Here is a 15,865-nt window from a genome sequence, read left to right on the forward strand (position 1 = left end):
CTAAGGGCATGGGTCAGATAGTCTAACGGAGTGTAGTGTAACTAAAAATCTCTAAACTCATCATGGGGTTTTAAGTGTTAATATGTAAGCTCTTTTTAAATTTAGCTTATGAAGAAAACCTTCAGAGTGATGAAGCTGAGTGTACAACTGGCAGGACGATTAGTTTGTTAAAATGAATTTGTGCAACGGTTAAAAAAAATACTCTGCATTTTCATGTTAGCATTAATTATTAGTTTGACTAAAATGTAGGCTAATACTTTCAAGCTTTCAAACCCCATATTTAAGCATGTATGAATACAGAAGTGCTACAGAATATCAGGATATGTTTTTGCAGCTATCTGGTTTGTATTTCAGGACATCTTCTTTCTCTTCATTTTTTTAGGGTGGAATTAACAGTCCTGAGCACAGTATTCAAGGTGAGAGCATTATCATTGATTTAGGACCTTAACATGTCAGCATTTTTCCCCCTAAATTATTGCTATTATTTAAATTAATGTTATACAGAATACAGTTTCCCCAGTGAGCTACAGGAAACTTTTTTTTAAAGTTTGAGTTTAATTTGAAATAAGACTTAAATGACAGATGCAGATGACTGCCACCATTGGGAAGGGGTCAGAATGGCGCAACTTACAGATGTGCATACTCTGATCATGTTTTGGCTTGCAAGTGTGGGATTTTTTGCCTAAGCAAGAAGTGCGTCCATTATGAGATCATGGTGATAAGATTTAACAGTCATAAGTTAGACTGATAGATCACTTAGTATAGTCACCTGTGTCTTCTGCGAGCCACTAGTACATACCTAGGAAGGCAGCATAAAACCCAGGACATTCTTTACATTAGGCACTGCTTGGACCAGGGCGTAATGGATTGTTCTTTTTTTGTCTACTTTGTTTTTGGACTCATGTAAACTGTGGCATCTGCAACATCTCATGTGACTAAACACCTAGTTAAACTAGAAGTTGCATGAAGCACTGCTTCTTTCCATTTATTTTCACCCTGTTACGTAATGATTCTTTGATACCTTGCAGTTCTTCACCACGTGAAAGGATGCAGCCATTCCCTCTCTTCCTTCCTCATGCTACTCATGATTTTATAGATGCCTGTTAGCCTGCTAGATGTAGTGCACAACTCCAGAAAAATACATCCTGTGTTTACTGAATATTATGTTGATCCTTTTTCATGTGGCTACAAGATTCTACTTAGGTATTTCATGGTCACTGTTGTTTCTTAACACATAATTGCTAAGGAACTGGTAGAAAAAGTAAATCATTAGAAGCTTATGCTATTTCACAAACTGATGATATTGCACCCAGTGATTTTTCAGATTGGGCAAGATATAGCCAACTGTTCAAATCCAATTTGCATGGGACAGAAGAAAGGAAAAAAGAATGCAGTTGCAATGTTTGTAATAAATATGCAATCTGTAAAGAAAGAAGAGAAAGTTACGGGTTTTTGGCTTGTAAACTGAAGACACTATTCAAAACCAGTCCCATTTCACTCTGTAGACTTCTTTCCAACTCTTTAGGTTGCTGAGAAGTATATATACAGACAGACCATGCCATGTGTATTCTCATTATGAAGTTATCTTACCTGACCCATTTTTCAGGTATCCATTTGCATCTACAGTAGTGTACATGATGTAAGGACCAGGCTGATTAACACCAAAAGGCTACAAGGGGGTGGGGGAAGAAAAAAAGCAGGCAAAATTTTAGGAACAGACAAAGCTATAGTAATAAAACCAAATAAAAATGTTTCTAGATTAATGATTTCCTTTTGATATGGATAATTTAGAAATCTTGCAACTGTTTTGGTCATAGCATTGTGTGGAAACTAATTTTCAAAATAAGGCTAATCAGTTGGGTAAGTAATATTTAGTTTCTCATGAAAAAAGCAATACTATTCAGTCTTCTGGCAAAAGGTTTACTGTTTCCTTGGAAGTTACAAGTAAAATAAAAAACCCCTAAAAATTCAAAGAAATAACTGCATGTTCTGAAAAAGCAGAACTCATTTGATATTGTCTGACAGAATGCACTATCTTTGGTCTTTCTGAATTGAAAAATACTATACAAATTCAAAATTTTGTTATCATTATTTTGCACCGTTTAATTCATGAAAGTGGTTCAATAGTTACTTGTTGAGTACCAATATCTATTTTAAGCAAATTCTCTTGAGGGAGAAAACGTACTTAAACATCAAAGTACAGTTATGGGGAAAAAAATCAAATTAAAAAAAAAAAAAAATCAAAGGGAGTTGTGAATTACTGAGTAATGAACCGTAACAAATGCACCTAAGAAAGAAAGGGGCGGGAACAATTACCTGCTATGGTGAGAAAGGAGAGGAAGGGGGGGAACTGAATAGATTTTAAAGAAAGTTTTCTTTTTTTTTAAATGCTGAATTCAAGCTGATATTGGGGCATCAAATCCAGTAAAGATCTTCAAATGAGTTACAGAAAGAACTCTAAAAGAAGAGATGATGACACATTTCACATCATGCCTCAAAAAATAGTAAGTCCTAAACTGTAAGAGTAAGTGATAATGATGAGAGATGAGACCAAAGCCTGAAAAATAATAATTAATTAGAATGGAGAGCAAGGAGACCGCAAAGGTGATGTTAATGCAGATCTATGAAAGATGAGTAAATAAGGTGAAAATCTGATTTCCCCCCCTCCCCCCCACCAATTAGCTGTATTCTGGTATAATGTACTTTATGTTACTTTCTGACAGAGAACAACTTTTACAGTGGAGGCAATGATCTTGAAAATGAAACATTCACCAACATCTGTTGTGAAGATTTGCTTTTTAAACCCTCTCTTTAGTTTTGTAATTAATCTAATAATACTATCAAAGCCCCTTAATATTTTATATCAGAAATTAAACCCTACGTCTTAAAATAGGCTTGAAGAAAAAGTTGGTCACATTTGAAGCAGTTTTTGTATTTTCAAATTAAAATTAAATTTCATATTTTTGCAGAGCTAAAGTGCTAATGCTAGCTTTGATTCCTCTAAGTTCCTCTTTTAGGCCAACTTCCACCGTGAACATTGCTAAACAATTTGCTAATTGAAAGTTTGGTGGGTGAGTTGCAGGATCTCTGGAGATGACTAAAATAATTGAAATAGAAATCAGCACATGTATATGTAGCTATCTGCAGAATCATCAGAACCAAGTATATTTCCTTCCCTTCTATCCCTCATTGTAGCCACTTACTGTATTTTAGGCTAGAAGTGGCTATATGGCTGCATCTGTCCCGTAATCAGTTTTGCCTGGCCTTTCTGACTGCCCAGAACAAGACTTGGCACACTACACAGTTTGGGCATCCAGCTGTATTACACAAGTTTTTCTTGCATCTGGGATATCCCAGCCCCCACAACGCTGGGTAACAAACACTGCAGAATCAGTCAACTGATTTCGTCTCTGAGCAGGCAGCTAGTGAAAGCTGGGTCTCAAATATGCAGAACTTGGTCAGTCATGATTTGGATTACACATTCTTCCAGTCAATAACTTTCTTAATATGTGGAAAGTTTTTGGTATAATTAGACCTCAGCTTATTTGAAGCTAAATAGTAATGCAAAGTTATAGTTATACTTACTGTTATTTTCCGAGGACAGTCATTAGAACAGAGGCCACTGAGAACTGCAAAAACAAAAAGTGAGCTTGTAGTGTTTATGTTAACAAGTTATCTTACAAGCACTAACTCTGAAATCTGTTAAAGGATAGTAATAATGTCAGGTATCCATTAAAACACATGAAGAAAATAAATGTCTTCTGTATGACTTATGTTTGAAGTATACTTCTTTGCAGAAATTAATCAGCTAGTCACTGTTTTATCATACCTCATTGGTTAACCAGCTTCAAAAGGAGAGAGTTGCCAGTTAAAAAAATTCCAAATTAAAACATTTTTAAAATAGTGGACTGTACATTTTATTCATTATTTTTCATTTCTAACCATTTAAAAACATTGGCAGAGATTCAGCTTTACTGTTTTAACTGTGGTAAAAAGGTAAGTCAGTCTTTTCCTTCTATATAAGGGATAGTTTTACAACGTGATTTAAAGCAAGTCACAAAAGATGTATAAAACAAAAATCCCATTACCTATTTCATCTATGAATTCGAAAATATTATAAGCAGATGTGTATAATGCTACTTAATATCTAAAGACTGTGACAGTTGTTCAATTACTTGTTTAAAACTTACTAGTTTCAAAAATCAGTTAAATTACGGAACTATCTGTTAAACACTTATTTATAATGAACTAAGTGATGGACAAAGAAACCTATCTGTTCTATAATCTAGAACACCCTGTCACACTGAGTATTACAACATCAGTACTAAAATGCCTTTAAAACAAACAAAAAACACAAACACACACACACACAAAATCTAAGGTGTCATTTTGATGCAACATTCGGACTTCAAATGACAACAGTTTGGTTGAGCAACAACCCAATAATGGCTATGAGCAGGGAAGAGGATACAGACCAGGCAGTATCAAAGCCAAGTAAAAATGTAACTTCTCCATGAGTTACAGTATCCCAAAGCAAGTGTGGCACACAGCGAAAATTAAGATTTGGACGAGATTTGAGGGCAGGCCATCCTAACCACTGAGATTTTTAAAAAACATTTTCTGTCTACTTCTACTGGAGTCAGAAATGGCACCGTTCTAGTGAAGGTACATTTCTAATATTTTTTGTGCAAATATTAACAACTGTCATGATTCCCAAGTTATCATTCTTTGCTTGCGATTTAAAGATGTTGAAATTTCCAAATACAGAAAAATCTATTATTTTTTATACAGTCAAAAAAAAAATATCTGGACAGATAAGATGAAGGTGTGGCAAAGCAGAATTTGAAGACTGTGTGTATCTACAAACAGACTTTTTAAGCTACAAGCTTATTTTACGTGTTATACATAGGTGTGTATGCAAGTGGAACCAACTCTTCCCATTTTGATGCAAAACAGCACACTGCAATTTGCTGTTCAGACTCACTATTGGAATAAATAATCCAACCAAGTATATTCGACATCAGTTATAATAAGCTATAATAAAACCATTGTCATTGTCCATATGCCAAATAAGTGAACATGATGCATTTATTGATACACTAACTTGCACAAAGGCATGTTTTGTTATAAATACTCTCCCCTGTATCACAGTAAAAATATTTTTAGACCACTCATTAATACACATTTCCTGGAATTTCTATGCAAAAATACTCACACCCTAGAAAGGTGCTAAAAAAAGACTTGCTCCAATTTTTAAGATAGATTTACACAGACAGAATCAAAAAGCATGTTGCAAATTACTCCTTTCCCCATTAAAATATCACACAATTTTAATTCTAGTATGGCTTTGTGAAGTGTAAGATTTTTCTAGAGGATTTTCTGCATGCTTGTGTGGATTACACTACCCATATACAGTATTATTTAAAAGAAGGCTTCCATCAACATGACAAATCATTATAGGGTATTACGATGAGAATAAAGCTCAGGCTGAGGAGAAAGTAATAAATGCATCAGCCCCCAGTAGTAGCTGCAGTTCTGTTTACCTTATGGCATGCAAAAGGTGTGCTTTAGAAGGATTAGATGCATTTAAATAACATGAAGGCAAATACAATTTTTGAAGGTGAACCTCTAGCTGTTCCTGTTTAGCTTTGTCCTCATAAGCTCATGCACAGCCTCATTTTTCACTCGTGCTCAAAAAATCAAGACAGACAAAGCTCAACACCTTTGCAGTCTGGAAGAACATGGTAGGGCATGCAATTTGAACCTAATTACTCTCAATTACAAATATCATAATCTAACTCTAGCCTTTTAAACCAAGGCTCTAATTAATTCACACACACACCCTTGCCACATTCATTGCCATTCTACGCTTTTACGGTAGGATGTATTTTGTGCCATGTAGTGCTTTTACGCTGAAACACCAAACTGACTCACACATGGACACAAACTGGCTCTCAGAATAGATCACACAGCGTAAGTAAAACATACACCATGCCAGTCATCACTGAAATGAAACCAGCCCATTTTGCACTAGATTCTGCATCATTTCCAGATGACATAGAAAAGAACTCCAGTAAAATAGGCTTGATATGACAGAGGTACAGCAAAAGACAGAAGTCGCTGTTGGAAAGAAAATATTGCAACCACTCAAGGCACAGATGAAAGTAAGTGCACCTGGCTATTGTTTCTTAACTAGGTTTCTGAAAATAGGCAAGATAAAAAGGCAGTCATTGTGGACAAACAGAGCCTGTTCCTTCAAGTCAATATTGCTGTAATTTCTTTGGTTTCTTTCTGTCTCACTATGGCATACATATTTATATGTGCAAGTATAATTATATATTTCCTCAAATTCGTGATTTATAAGCTAATCTTCCTTCAAATTTTAAACAGCATCACACATCAAAAAAAAAAATCTAAGCTGAATGATAGATATGTGTAGATCTAATGCCATTTTTATATTGACAACATTATGTTATGTGAGGAGATAAGTGAAGGTATTGTACAAAAGACTCAAAGAAGGGGTCTCATAAGTTCAGCTAATCCAACCCCTTCCCTCAAAAACGATTAAATATACTACATAATTTCTTAAACTAATTGTCAGGACCTCTAATGTTGGTAACTCTGCAGCTTCTCCAGGAACTTATGTTAGTACTTCAGAAGCCATCATTTAGGAAATTATTCTTACTCTGCTCTTCGTAGTTTGTTACTTTATGTTGTGTTCTGCATGGACACACAGAACTCTCTTCCCACATTGTTATGCATCATTATGGATTGAAGACGTGGATCTTCCTCACATTTCTCTTTTAGGCTGAATAACTTGGTGTCATGTGCTCTTTGCCTGCAGATCGTATTTTTAGACACTTGATAATTCTTGCTTTTCCTCCAGAAGCCAGCTGAGAAATGAGTTTTTAAAGACCTAGTATCTGTCTTTAGAATTTTGCTAGGATGTAGAAGGAAAGGTCCAGGATGAAAGGAAAGATTTAGCCTGCCTCTAGTTAATGACTGAAATAAGACACGCATTCTGGTAAAAACAAACAAACAAACAACAAAACAAAACAAAAACCCCCCACACTCAGGAGATGATAAACACTTATTTAAAGGTCATTGTGGTCAACATTGATATTAAAAACAGCTAAAGTGTTGAAAATAGTGGGCATAATTACTTTGAATTTTAATAAGTACACTAAAATAAAAACAAGAAAAAACCCTTTGAAATGAAACAAAACCAACTTATCCAAGTTCAGATTCTGCAACAAGAGATTTCTGCAATTCCTAATATTTTTCACGCTGTGTTTTTTCTTTTCTAGAATTATCATACACAGAGCATTATCATATAATCATATCATATAACAACATTATCATATACAGAGGCTCAAATATTCACATTTCTCTCGAGGTCCCATTCTGACTTCATTATACAGTGATAGCTTACCAATAACTTTAACAAAATAGGCATCTGCTTCAAAGTTATTTTTTAATGCATGGATAGCAAAGTCCTTGTTGGAGTAGCCTTTGCTTAGCACAATGATATCCAAGATTCCCTAGAGGAAAAAAGAAAGTTTACGTTAGAATGCTGATTTACTCTAGATAACATCTAAATTCTGCAAACAAATTCCCTTAGAGATACAAAGGAAAAAAATAGAGTGTGTGCAGCAAAGTTTATACCTTCGCTGCTAATTTTAATATCTTTCAAATCTTATTAATCTATGGCAATTTAGGACAGAGCGCTCCATCCACAGCTAACCAGGACAATGCATGTGGTCCATGGCTTCTTTCTTGCCACTGAAGAGGGCAGCTCAAATGGAGCATATGGAAGGTCAGCAAACTTTTAGGCAGTGATGGGCTGCTGCTATCTGCTCACCTTCCAGGGAGCATCTCAAGAGCGAATTTCCCAGGCTGAAGGTACTGCCTACCGTGTGCTGTAAAGCCAATGTTTCTACAAAGCAGTCTGCCAACGGCACACAGACAGATAGAGCAACACAGAAAGAGAGATGCTGTTTGCTGTAGTAAAGAGTTGAACTTACGTCTTCGTATATGTCAAAGAAGGTTGCTACCACTGCATCCTTGATTTGATTTAGATCCGAGAGCTCCCAAAAAACTTTAAACATACGACGTACACTCTTGCAGCTTACGTTATTGCATGGGACATTTTCTAGTAAAAATGCTTGTTGATTGCTGTAAAACATATATATATATAAAAAAAACCAACTTATGCTATAAGCAGTCTAAATAATGGATGTTACAAAAATATTGTCATTAAATAATTTAAGTCTGCTGAAGTTAAGTATAATAAAAACAACGCTAGCAGCCACTGGATACTTTAAAATCCATAAGCATTTATGTTAACTTTACAGACAGAATTACAACCACTATGTCATGTCTGACAAACCAATGAATACACTAAATAAATGTGTCCAAAAGCAGTCTAAATAATGGATGTTACAAAAATATTGTCATTAAATAATTTAAGTCTGCTGAAGTTAAGTATAATAAAAACAACGCTAGCAGCCACTGGATACTTTAAAATCCATAAGCATTTATGTTAACTTTACAGACAGAATTACAACCACTATGTCATGTCTGACAAACCAATGAATACACTAAATAAATGTGTCCAAATCAGCAAACTGAACATATTCTTACTTTATTCCTAAACAAGCACAAGTGCACTTATCTGCCATTTTCCTTAATCCCCCCACGGTCCTTCAGCTTAAACAGTACTTAAAAAGTGTCAGTGCTTTTTCATTATTTTATGACAATGTCTTCCCACCCCAGCTGCATTAATAAATTTTCTTACACATCGCATGATGTTTTAAACAAATTTAAGATTAAACCAAATCTCTAGTGGTATTTTCCGATTGTTTCAAAGCAAAATAGAAAACACAAAACCCAACCTACTAGCACAGTAAAAATAGGACAAGACAAACCAAATTGGACATTTGCTGATATATAACAAATACAGACAGAAAGATAGGCTGTAATACTGAAACAAGAAACAAACAAACAAACCTGAGTACCAGGTCTGGTATACCAAAATCTCCCTTCTAAAGAATTTATCTAATACATGCCCATTGGTCAGTGGGAGACACAAGGTTCATACATGCATGCTGATGACCAATAGTATTATACGCTGTCTCTGATACTGTAACATTGCCACTCTCATTGGAACAGTGAAAACCTTCAGACTTCACCAAACTGGAGTCTGATTCTTTGGCAAGTCTGTATCCTGGGAGCCTGCTAGAATCCATCACTGCCTTGGCAATGGAAACAGATGAAGTTTCCTCCTCTCTTTCTGGGGGCAGAGCCAGAAGATGGAGCAGACAATGTTCTGTAAAGCTAGCTAAGCATGTCAGAGCCCAGGGCAATAACCTAAAACACTTCTTCGTTATGACCTTGAACATACTGCTGTTTCAGAGGGTGACAACAAGGTGTTTTTCTGTATCTTAACAGCATCCAGTGCCTCCAGGATGCTGTCACACACAAGCATTTCTCCTTAGGAAAGTTTTTATTTTTCTTTGTTTCTGTGGTATATTTCAGATAATTTGCTACTCACAAGAATCATATCCCCCAACATTCGTATTTCTGCTCCATCCATTTCAGAAAGAATTAGAGAAGGGCAAAACATTTACCCCAAGAAAAAACATTTCTGACACCAAAGTAAATCAATTTCCTTGCTTGTTGCCAAGTTAATATTTCAGAACCTGCAATGGGAAAACTGTAGGATTTTGTTCTCTGTAAGATGTGTCAAAAGTAAAATGGGATACTTATAAACACTTCCCTCAAACCCCTCTAATCACATTTCTTGTGCTTCTGTGAAAAATACACAAGTTAAGCCTTTATTTTTCTGCCATATGCCTGCATTTGATTGAAGCTTAATATGAACAACCCACTTTTCCCTATTTCGCTGTTAGAAGCATGAGTATATTGAATTAATGTCCAGCCAAAATGAAATAAGGTGATCTGCAATATTTAAGACATTGTATTACCTGTATCTGAGAACTCATCATCGTAACTTGAAATTGTTATGTGCTCACATTCATTTCATGTATTACATAAGGATCATTATCAGATTAACCAACTATAATGCAAGGTGACAACCTGAGCTAAGCGAATTGTTTCAATTTCTCTTTTTCATCATCTTGACATGAACTTTTTTTTTAAATTGGAGGAAGTTCTACTAAGATGCTTTCTTTCAATTCACATTTTTTAAGTTGCCAGAAATTATCAGATGATAATTGTTTAAAAGACAAAAGATTGTCAAGCTTGCATTATACTCTACGTACAGAGTATTGTTCAAGTCTAAACTACAAGCCTTGTGAATGGATAGACACAAGAAGTTTATTTACTACAGGAACCTTTTTTCCTTTCCTTGATAGTGTGCATTTAATGACTTTCAAAACATCACAATTTAATGACTTTCAAAACATCACAAACTGGACAAACAATAACATAACACCAATTGTGAGAAAAAAGGAAGATATTAATCAAAGTGGCACTGAGCAGGGAAATGCCACTTTCCTTCGCCCTTCTGTATCAGCAAGAGAAACACAAGACAAACAACAGGAAGAAAAAAACCATCCCAAATCCTAAACACATCCTGAAGACTGAGAAGTGCACTGTAGGAGAGCTATCATGCAGAAGGAAAAAAGTGAATAAATTCATGGATATAGCGTCCCTTGTGGCAGAGCAGCAGAGGTCTGGAGAATCCCTAATCAGAATATAGCTGAAAGTCTACTAAACGAAATTCTAGCTAATGGAAACTTTTACTATTGGTGAGAAAGATGGGATAAACCAAGGTTTAAACGTGAACTGCAATATTAAACTTCTTTTAAGTTTTGGGGTTGTTTTAAGTGAAATTTACAGAAACGCATCACTTCACTGGAAGCATACAGATTTTTTTTTTTTCCAGTTTACAAGATAGCTATTATTAGTTTTATAATTAAAGCTGAGTCTTTTTTCCTGTCAATTGCCAAGGCAATTCCTTGACATTTATTTTACTGATGTCTTCAAATTATTTTGACTTCTATACCAGCATCCAATTCCTCTTATTTCCTCTAAAAGCGTATTTGAAAAGCATGATGAAAAGAGTTAATAATTTATTAGATACGTAGCTTCTAAACAAATGCTTTAACTTGAGAATATAACTCAGGTGTCTTCTACACCACCTTGGTTTTTTCCTTTATAAAAAAAATGGATAGTATTTATAGCAAGGAACTAAGTTATAAACTCACCTTTATCTCTAAAACGATTCAATTTTATTCTTAACTTTCTTCACATTTCTGGCCAAAATTTTGAATTATATATCCCGCCATTAGTATTCGAACAGCATTAGCCAACTAAAATACACTCTTGAAATATTAGTAGTTTCTGCTGCAAATATTAATTTCTGATACATTTACTTATGTGTAAATATTTCCTCCTTTTTTGACTGAAAGTGAGTGGACGTGACTTTCCTTTTCCTCAAGTATTTTCAGACCATTATCTCTTGATAATATACTAGATAAGGATTTTATTATGAACATGTAGGAATTATCTACAACACCTAGAAACAATTTCAAAATAACTCCCTCTAAGAAGCAAACGAATGCACTCACACAGCAACTTCTGAATAGAAGAAAAAACAAAAAGCACTCCTTTGGTGGTGGGGGACAGTCTTCAGGTTTGCCTCAAACATGCAGACAAAAAAAAAAAAAAAAAAAAAAAAAAAAGCCATGTGCTTGCAGCCTTCCTCACATCTGTGTATATAAGCAGCCTTAGTGCTTAACTTCCATCTAGTTTTCAAGGGAGCTACGTTCCAAGTCCCACTGAAGGCTGCACATATTGTAACTATTTGTCTCTGTGCACAAACTTAATTTTTTTCATATGCACAGTCAAGTGATTCCCACTTGACTCAATACAAGATAAAAAATAAACACTGAAATAAAACATTAATAAAGGATTTTAGATTTTGATTACATAATGATGCACACTAATGGAAACCAGAAACTATATATATACACGTGTATATATGTATGTCTTTGTAATTGTTAGCCATATTGTATCTTTCTTGATCCTTCTCAGTCCCAGTCCGCTCCCAGGGCTGTGTTGATATGGGAGCTCCCATGTGCTACATCTCAGCATAGGAGGAGGAAATCTTAGTGTGTGGGCCATTCTTTTGAAAGGCTGCAGCAACAGGGACGGTTGCAGTGCCTTACTGTTTGCAGAGGGAAGAGAAATCAGCTGTTCGCTGCCTCCTCAGCTCTTCAATTCTTTCTTGGAAGAACTCCTGAGGTCTGAATTTGGCGTATAAGCTGCCAGTTGAGTCCTTATGTTATTTAGGGCTTTAATACACAAGCATCACCAGAATCACAGTATCTACCTCCTGTTTTATTTCTGGTACATACTACAATTACCAAGAGCAAGTTATGACCTTCCTATTATTTTGAACCAAATTTTGAAGATTCACGCCATCAGAAAAAAATCTCCTTGTAACAATGAAAATCATCAGCATTCTTAAAACGACAAAACAATGTCCCTGGAAGCATATGGGAAAACACAAAGACAGATGCTGCTACAATGGTAAAACCTTAAAATCAATGCTAAAGTGCTACACAAATGTGTAACAGTCAGTATCAAACAATTCAGCTTAAATATTGAGAAGAGGCAGAGCAAAAGAACTCTGAACTAAGACTAGCATATCACCCTTAACATGCTACTTGCAGTACTTTTAACATTTAGGTATTCACACCAATGTATACACAGTGGCACCTAAATTCTGTACTACCTGCAAAACTTTATCCCAAACTTATGAAGGATGCTCAATAAAGCAGAGTTGTCTACAACTTGGAACCTTCTGACCGAAGGTCATCTATGCAGCAAAGCTAAGTTTAATAAGGCTGAATTACTATAAGCAAGGGTTAACACCAAAGAAAAACTGAAGACTTACCACAGTTTTAACATACTACTTTGTAATTGGAATTAAATATTTACTGCTTAATTTCATACATTTCTCATTCTGTCAATTTTAGGCTAGTTCATTTACAGTTATACAGGGGACATCTAAATGACTAATATCTTACTCCAGACATTCAGAATAATTGGATTTGCCTCTATTTTTTAGATTTGCTCAATTACAGGGTGCTCATCAATCCTACATTTAAAAGAAATCCTTTATCCAACCTTACTTCTGACAAGTGACAACTAACAATGATTTAGGAAGAGATAATTTGGTCAAATAAAAGTCCTTTCAAGCAGACCCATATAAAGCATTAATACATATACATTAATTTAAAACTGAGCATGAATACCTGGAAAACTTTCTAGAAATGTATTACACTCAAAGTTTTTCATTCAACTGTCCATATCCAGTTGTCATCTCCAGGTTTCAGCCTTTACTGTTATTTACCACCAATGACAGAGAGAAAGATACTGTATTTCCAACCTTATCGTTACTTTACCAGTGAAGAACATTCCCTTTGAATAAAAGCATAATTGAAAAAAATGGCTTCCTTAGATAACATATTTGCAATGCAAGATGCCAATTATTAGCACTAATTTGGAAACAAGTTGTTAAGCAAAATTTTGTTTCATCTAATTAGGTGGGAGAAAGATAGGTGTTTATAGACTCACATACAGTACTTACACTTTCAATGTTACCAGAGTCAATTTTAAACCAGCATGTGAAAAAAATGAATACATTTAGATAAGATAGCAAGTAGAGATGAACCAATGAACAGCTACTGATAAAATCCCTTTACCTATTACTATTCTGTATACATACACACATATACATTTCTAATACAGTCATAACTAGAGGGAAGAAAAATTCATGTATGTATCTAGCCTGAAGAAAAATCTGTGGACTGGAATTCTAATGTGCAGGTTTTGATTCAAGTCTGAAGGTAAAATAATTCATAATGGATAGATAAATATGTAAGAATTGACTGTGAATTTAGCATCTTCACCTGTTGGAATTTATTGAGTCTCTGGGTTCAAACCCCCACCACAAGTGAGATTCCTTTTTTTTGTTGTTGCTGCTGTTAATAAGGAATGTCTCCATGCGATCAGAGTATTACATGCTTTTATTTAAAATCAAAAGGATATAGCAGGAGATGAAACAGTGTGGATTTATGGCAGTTCTGAGAATACTTGAAGCTATTAATCATTTTTCCTGGCTTACTCACCTGGAAGGACAGTAAACCAAAGTTATTCCTAACTATCATGTCTTAATTTCAGTGTTTTGTAGGCATTTTTAAGGACTTGATCTGAAAGTGCTTTCCAGAATTATGATGAAAGCATATAATTGATTTTAATCATATTCTTCCATTATCACGTATCAGTATATTTTCAGATGACTAAGATGGTTTCTGCCTCCTTTAATTTCTTTAAGTTACAGACAGCAACTAGAAGCTAGGCTTCCTAGACTGTAGCACAGATTGAGGTCAAGAGTTTACAAAAATACTTTTATCATTTAATCACAGTAATCAATCACTGAAATTAGATCTGTAGATATAGCATGAAAGGCTTCAGAGAAAGAAATAAACAGCTTGATCCAGAAGTGTTTAAAATCAATTAAATAAGGTTTTCATTTTAATTTGCTCTAATTTAAGAAAAGCTTTTAATTTAATTCCCACACTGTTTTAATTCTCTCCATTCTATGACCTAGTTACACCTTTTAAAAGGAAGTATTTGCTTAAGTCTCTCAGAAACGATGAATTAATATTACTCTGAAAGTGACATTTCATAGTGGGTGCAAAAAACGTGACCTTCATTCCCGTTCCAAAGTATGAAGAGTCTGTTTCCATTACTTTTCTACAAATACTGGAAATATACAGTGTTAAAATGCAATGTATTTCTTAATTCTTAGTTTACTTACTCTTTTTTTGCCAGACTTCTTCAGCTCTCTGAACTTCCCTTTTAATAACCTGTCAAATCATCTGCCAGTACCTTCAGTCCTTATGCCCTACTGTGTCACTCAACTTTGAAGTCAAGTTTCAAAATAACTTTAAGATGCACCCAACTGAATAAACAAACAATTTCAGAAGCAAGGAGAATAAAGATAAAAGCGTATCACAGTAATTCATTGCAACAAGATATAGGTAACTCCCTGGGCTTTTATAGGAGTAACTATTTATAAACTATTTAAATCTTTTACATAATATTACATTGCCATAATTATACACCAGCCAAAGGAGAGAGGCTCCTAAGAATCTTAAAAGATCAAATAACTTCAAATAAACTTCTGAACTCCACGAATCTTCACAAAGTCCTTCTGAAGTGTACTAGCCATCAGGATACACACTAGAAGATAGCCTATAATACAGCTTAAAACATAAAATTTGTGGGGCTTAAGTCAAAACAAAGACAAGAACACTTTATAGTTTAGATGTCATGGTATTTCAATGGAAAAGGAGACTTTGGTTCTAGCCTGCTCTCTAGACTGTTTAGAGTCTTTATTCAACGACTGCTGAACAGAAGATGCAAACGCCCCACTGAGCAAGGCTACGGAGTAAAAAAATTTGACATTCAGGGCCCGAGTGCTTTACCTTTGCCTATGCAAGTTCTGGGCAGTAACAGCATCACCTCCTTCTCCTCTGACATATCTGAATATAAACAGCTGCTGTGCTAGTTATTTTAAGGCTTAGAGGCATAGAGACAGAGCTCAGCTGCTCACTGCCTTGTCTCTGAGTCACATCATGTAGGCCGAATACAAGCACATAACTCTTCAAACTGGGTCATTTTTAGGTATATGTCAGTATCTGAACAACTCTAACACAAAAATGTTAGTGAGTGACTCATGTTTAGGCAACCAGTAGAGGATCTGAATTGACTTCTTTGACTTCAGCATCTAAATTCTGTCTATATACTCAAAGTGAGCTCCTCAGTT

The 15,865-nt window shown here is 35.0% G+C and overlaps 1 protein-coding gene across 1 annotated transcript in view; it reads right to left on the reverse strand.

Moving 5' to 3' along the window:
• Positions 1 to 1,590: 1,590 nt before the first annotated feature.
• The window catches only part of ITFG1 (integrin alpha FG-GAP repeat containing 1), a gene marked incomplete at both ends in the record, with an annotated part of 64,944 nt that continues 50,669 nt past the window's right edge, over positions 1,591 to 15,865 (reverse strand). The window contains 4 exons of the mRNA XM_009585222.1: positions 1,591 to 1,669; positions 3,586 to 3,629; positions 7,433 to 7,541; positions 8,025 to 8,175. Of these exons, the coding sequence (XP_009583517.1) occupies positions 1,591 to 1,669; positions 3,586 to 3,629; positions 7,433 to 7,541; positions 8,025 to 8,175 (383 nt within the window). The remainder of the gene's footprint in view (positions 1,670 to 3,585; positions 3,630 to 7,432; positions 7,542 to 8,024; positions 8,176 to 15,865) is intronic.

Source organism: Fulmarus glacialis, unplaced genomic scaffold, assembly GCF_000690835.1.
Source record: "Fulmarus glacialis isolate BGI_N327 unplaced genomic scaffold, ASM69083v1 scaffold39260, whole genome shotgun sequence".
Lineage (NCBI taxonomy): Eukaryota > Metazoa > Chordata > Aves > Procellariiformes > Procellariidae > Fulmarus > Fulmarus glacialis.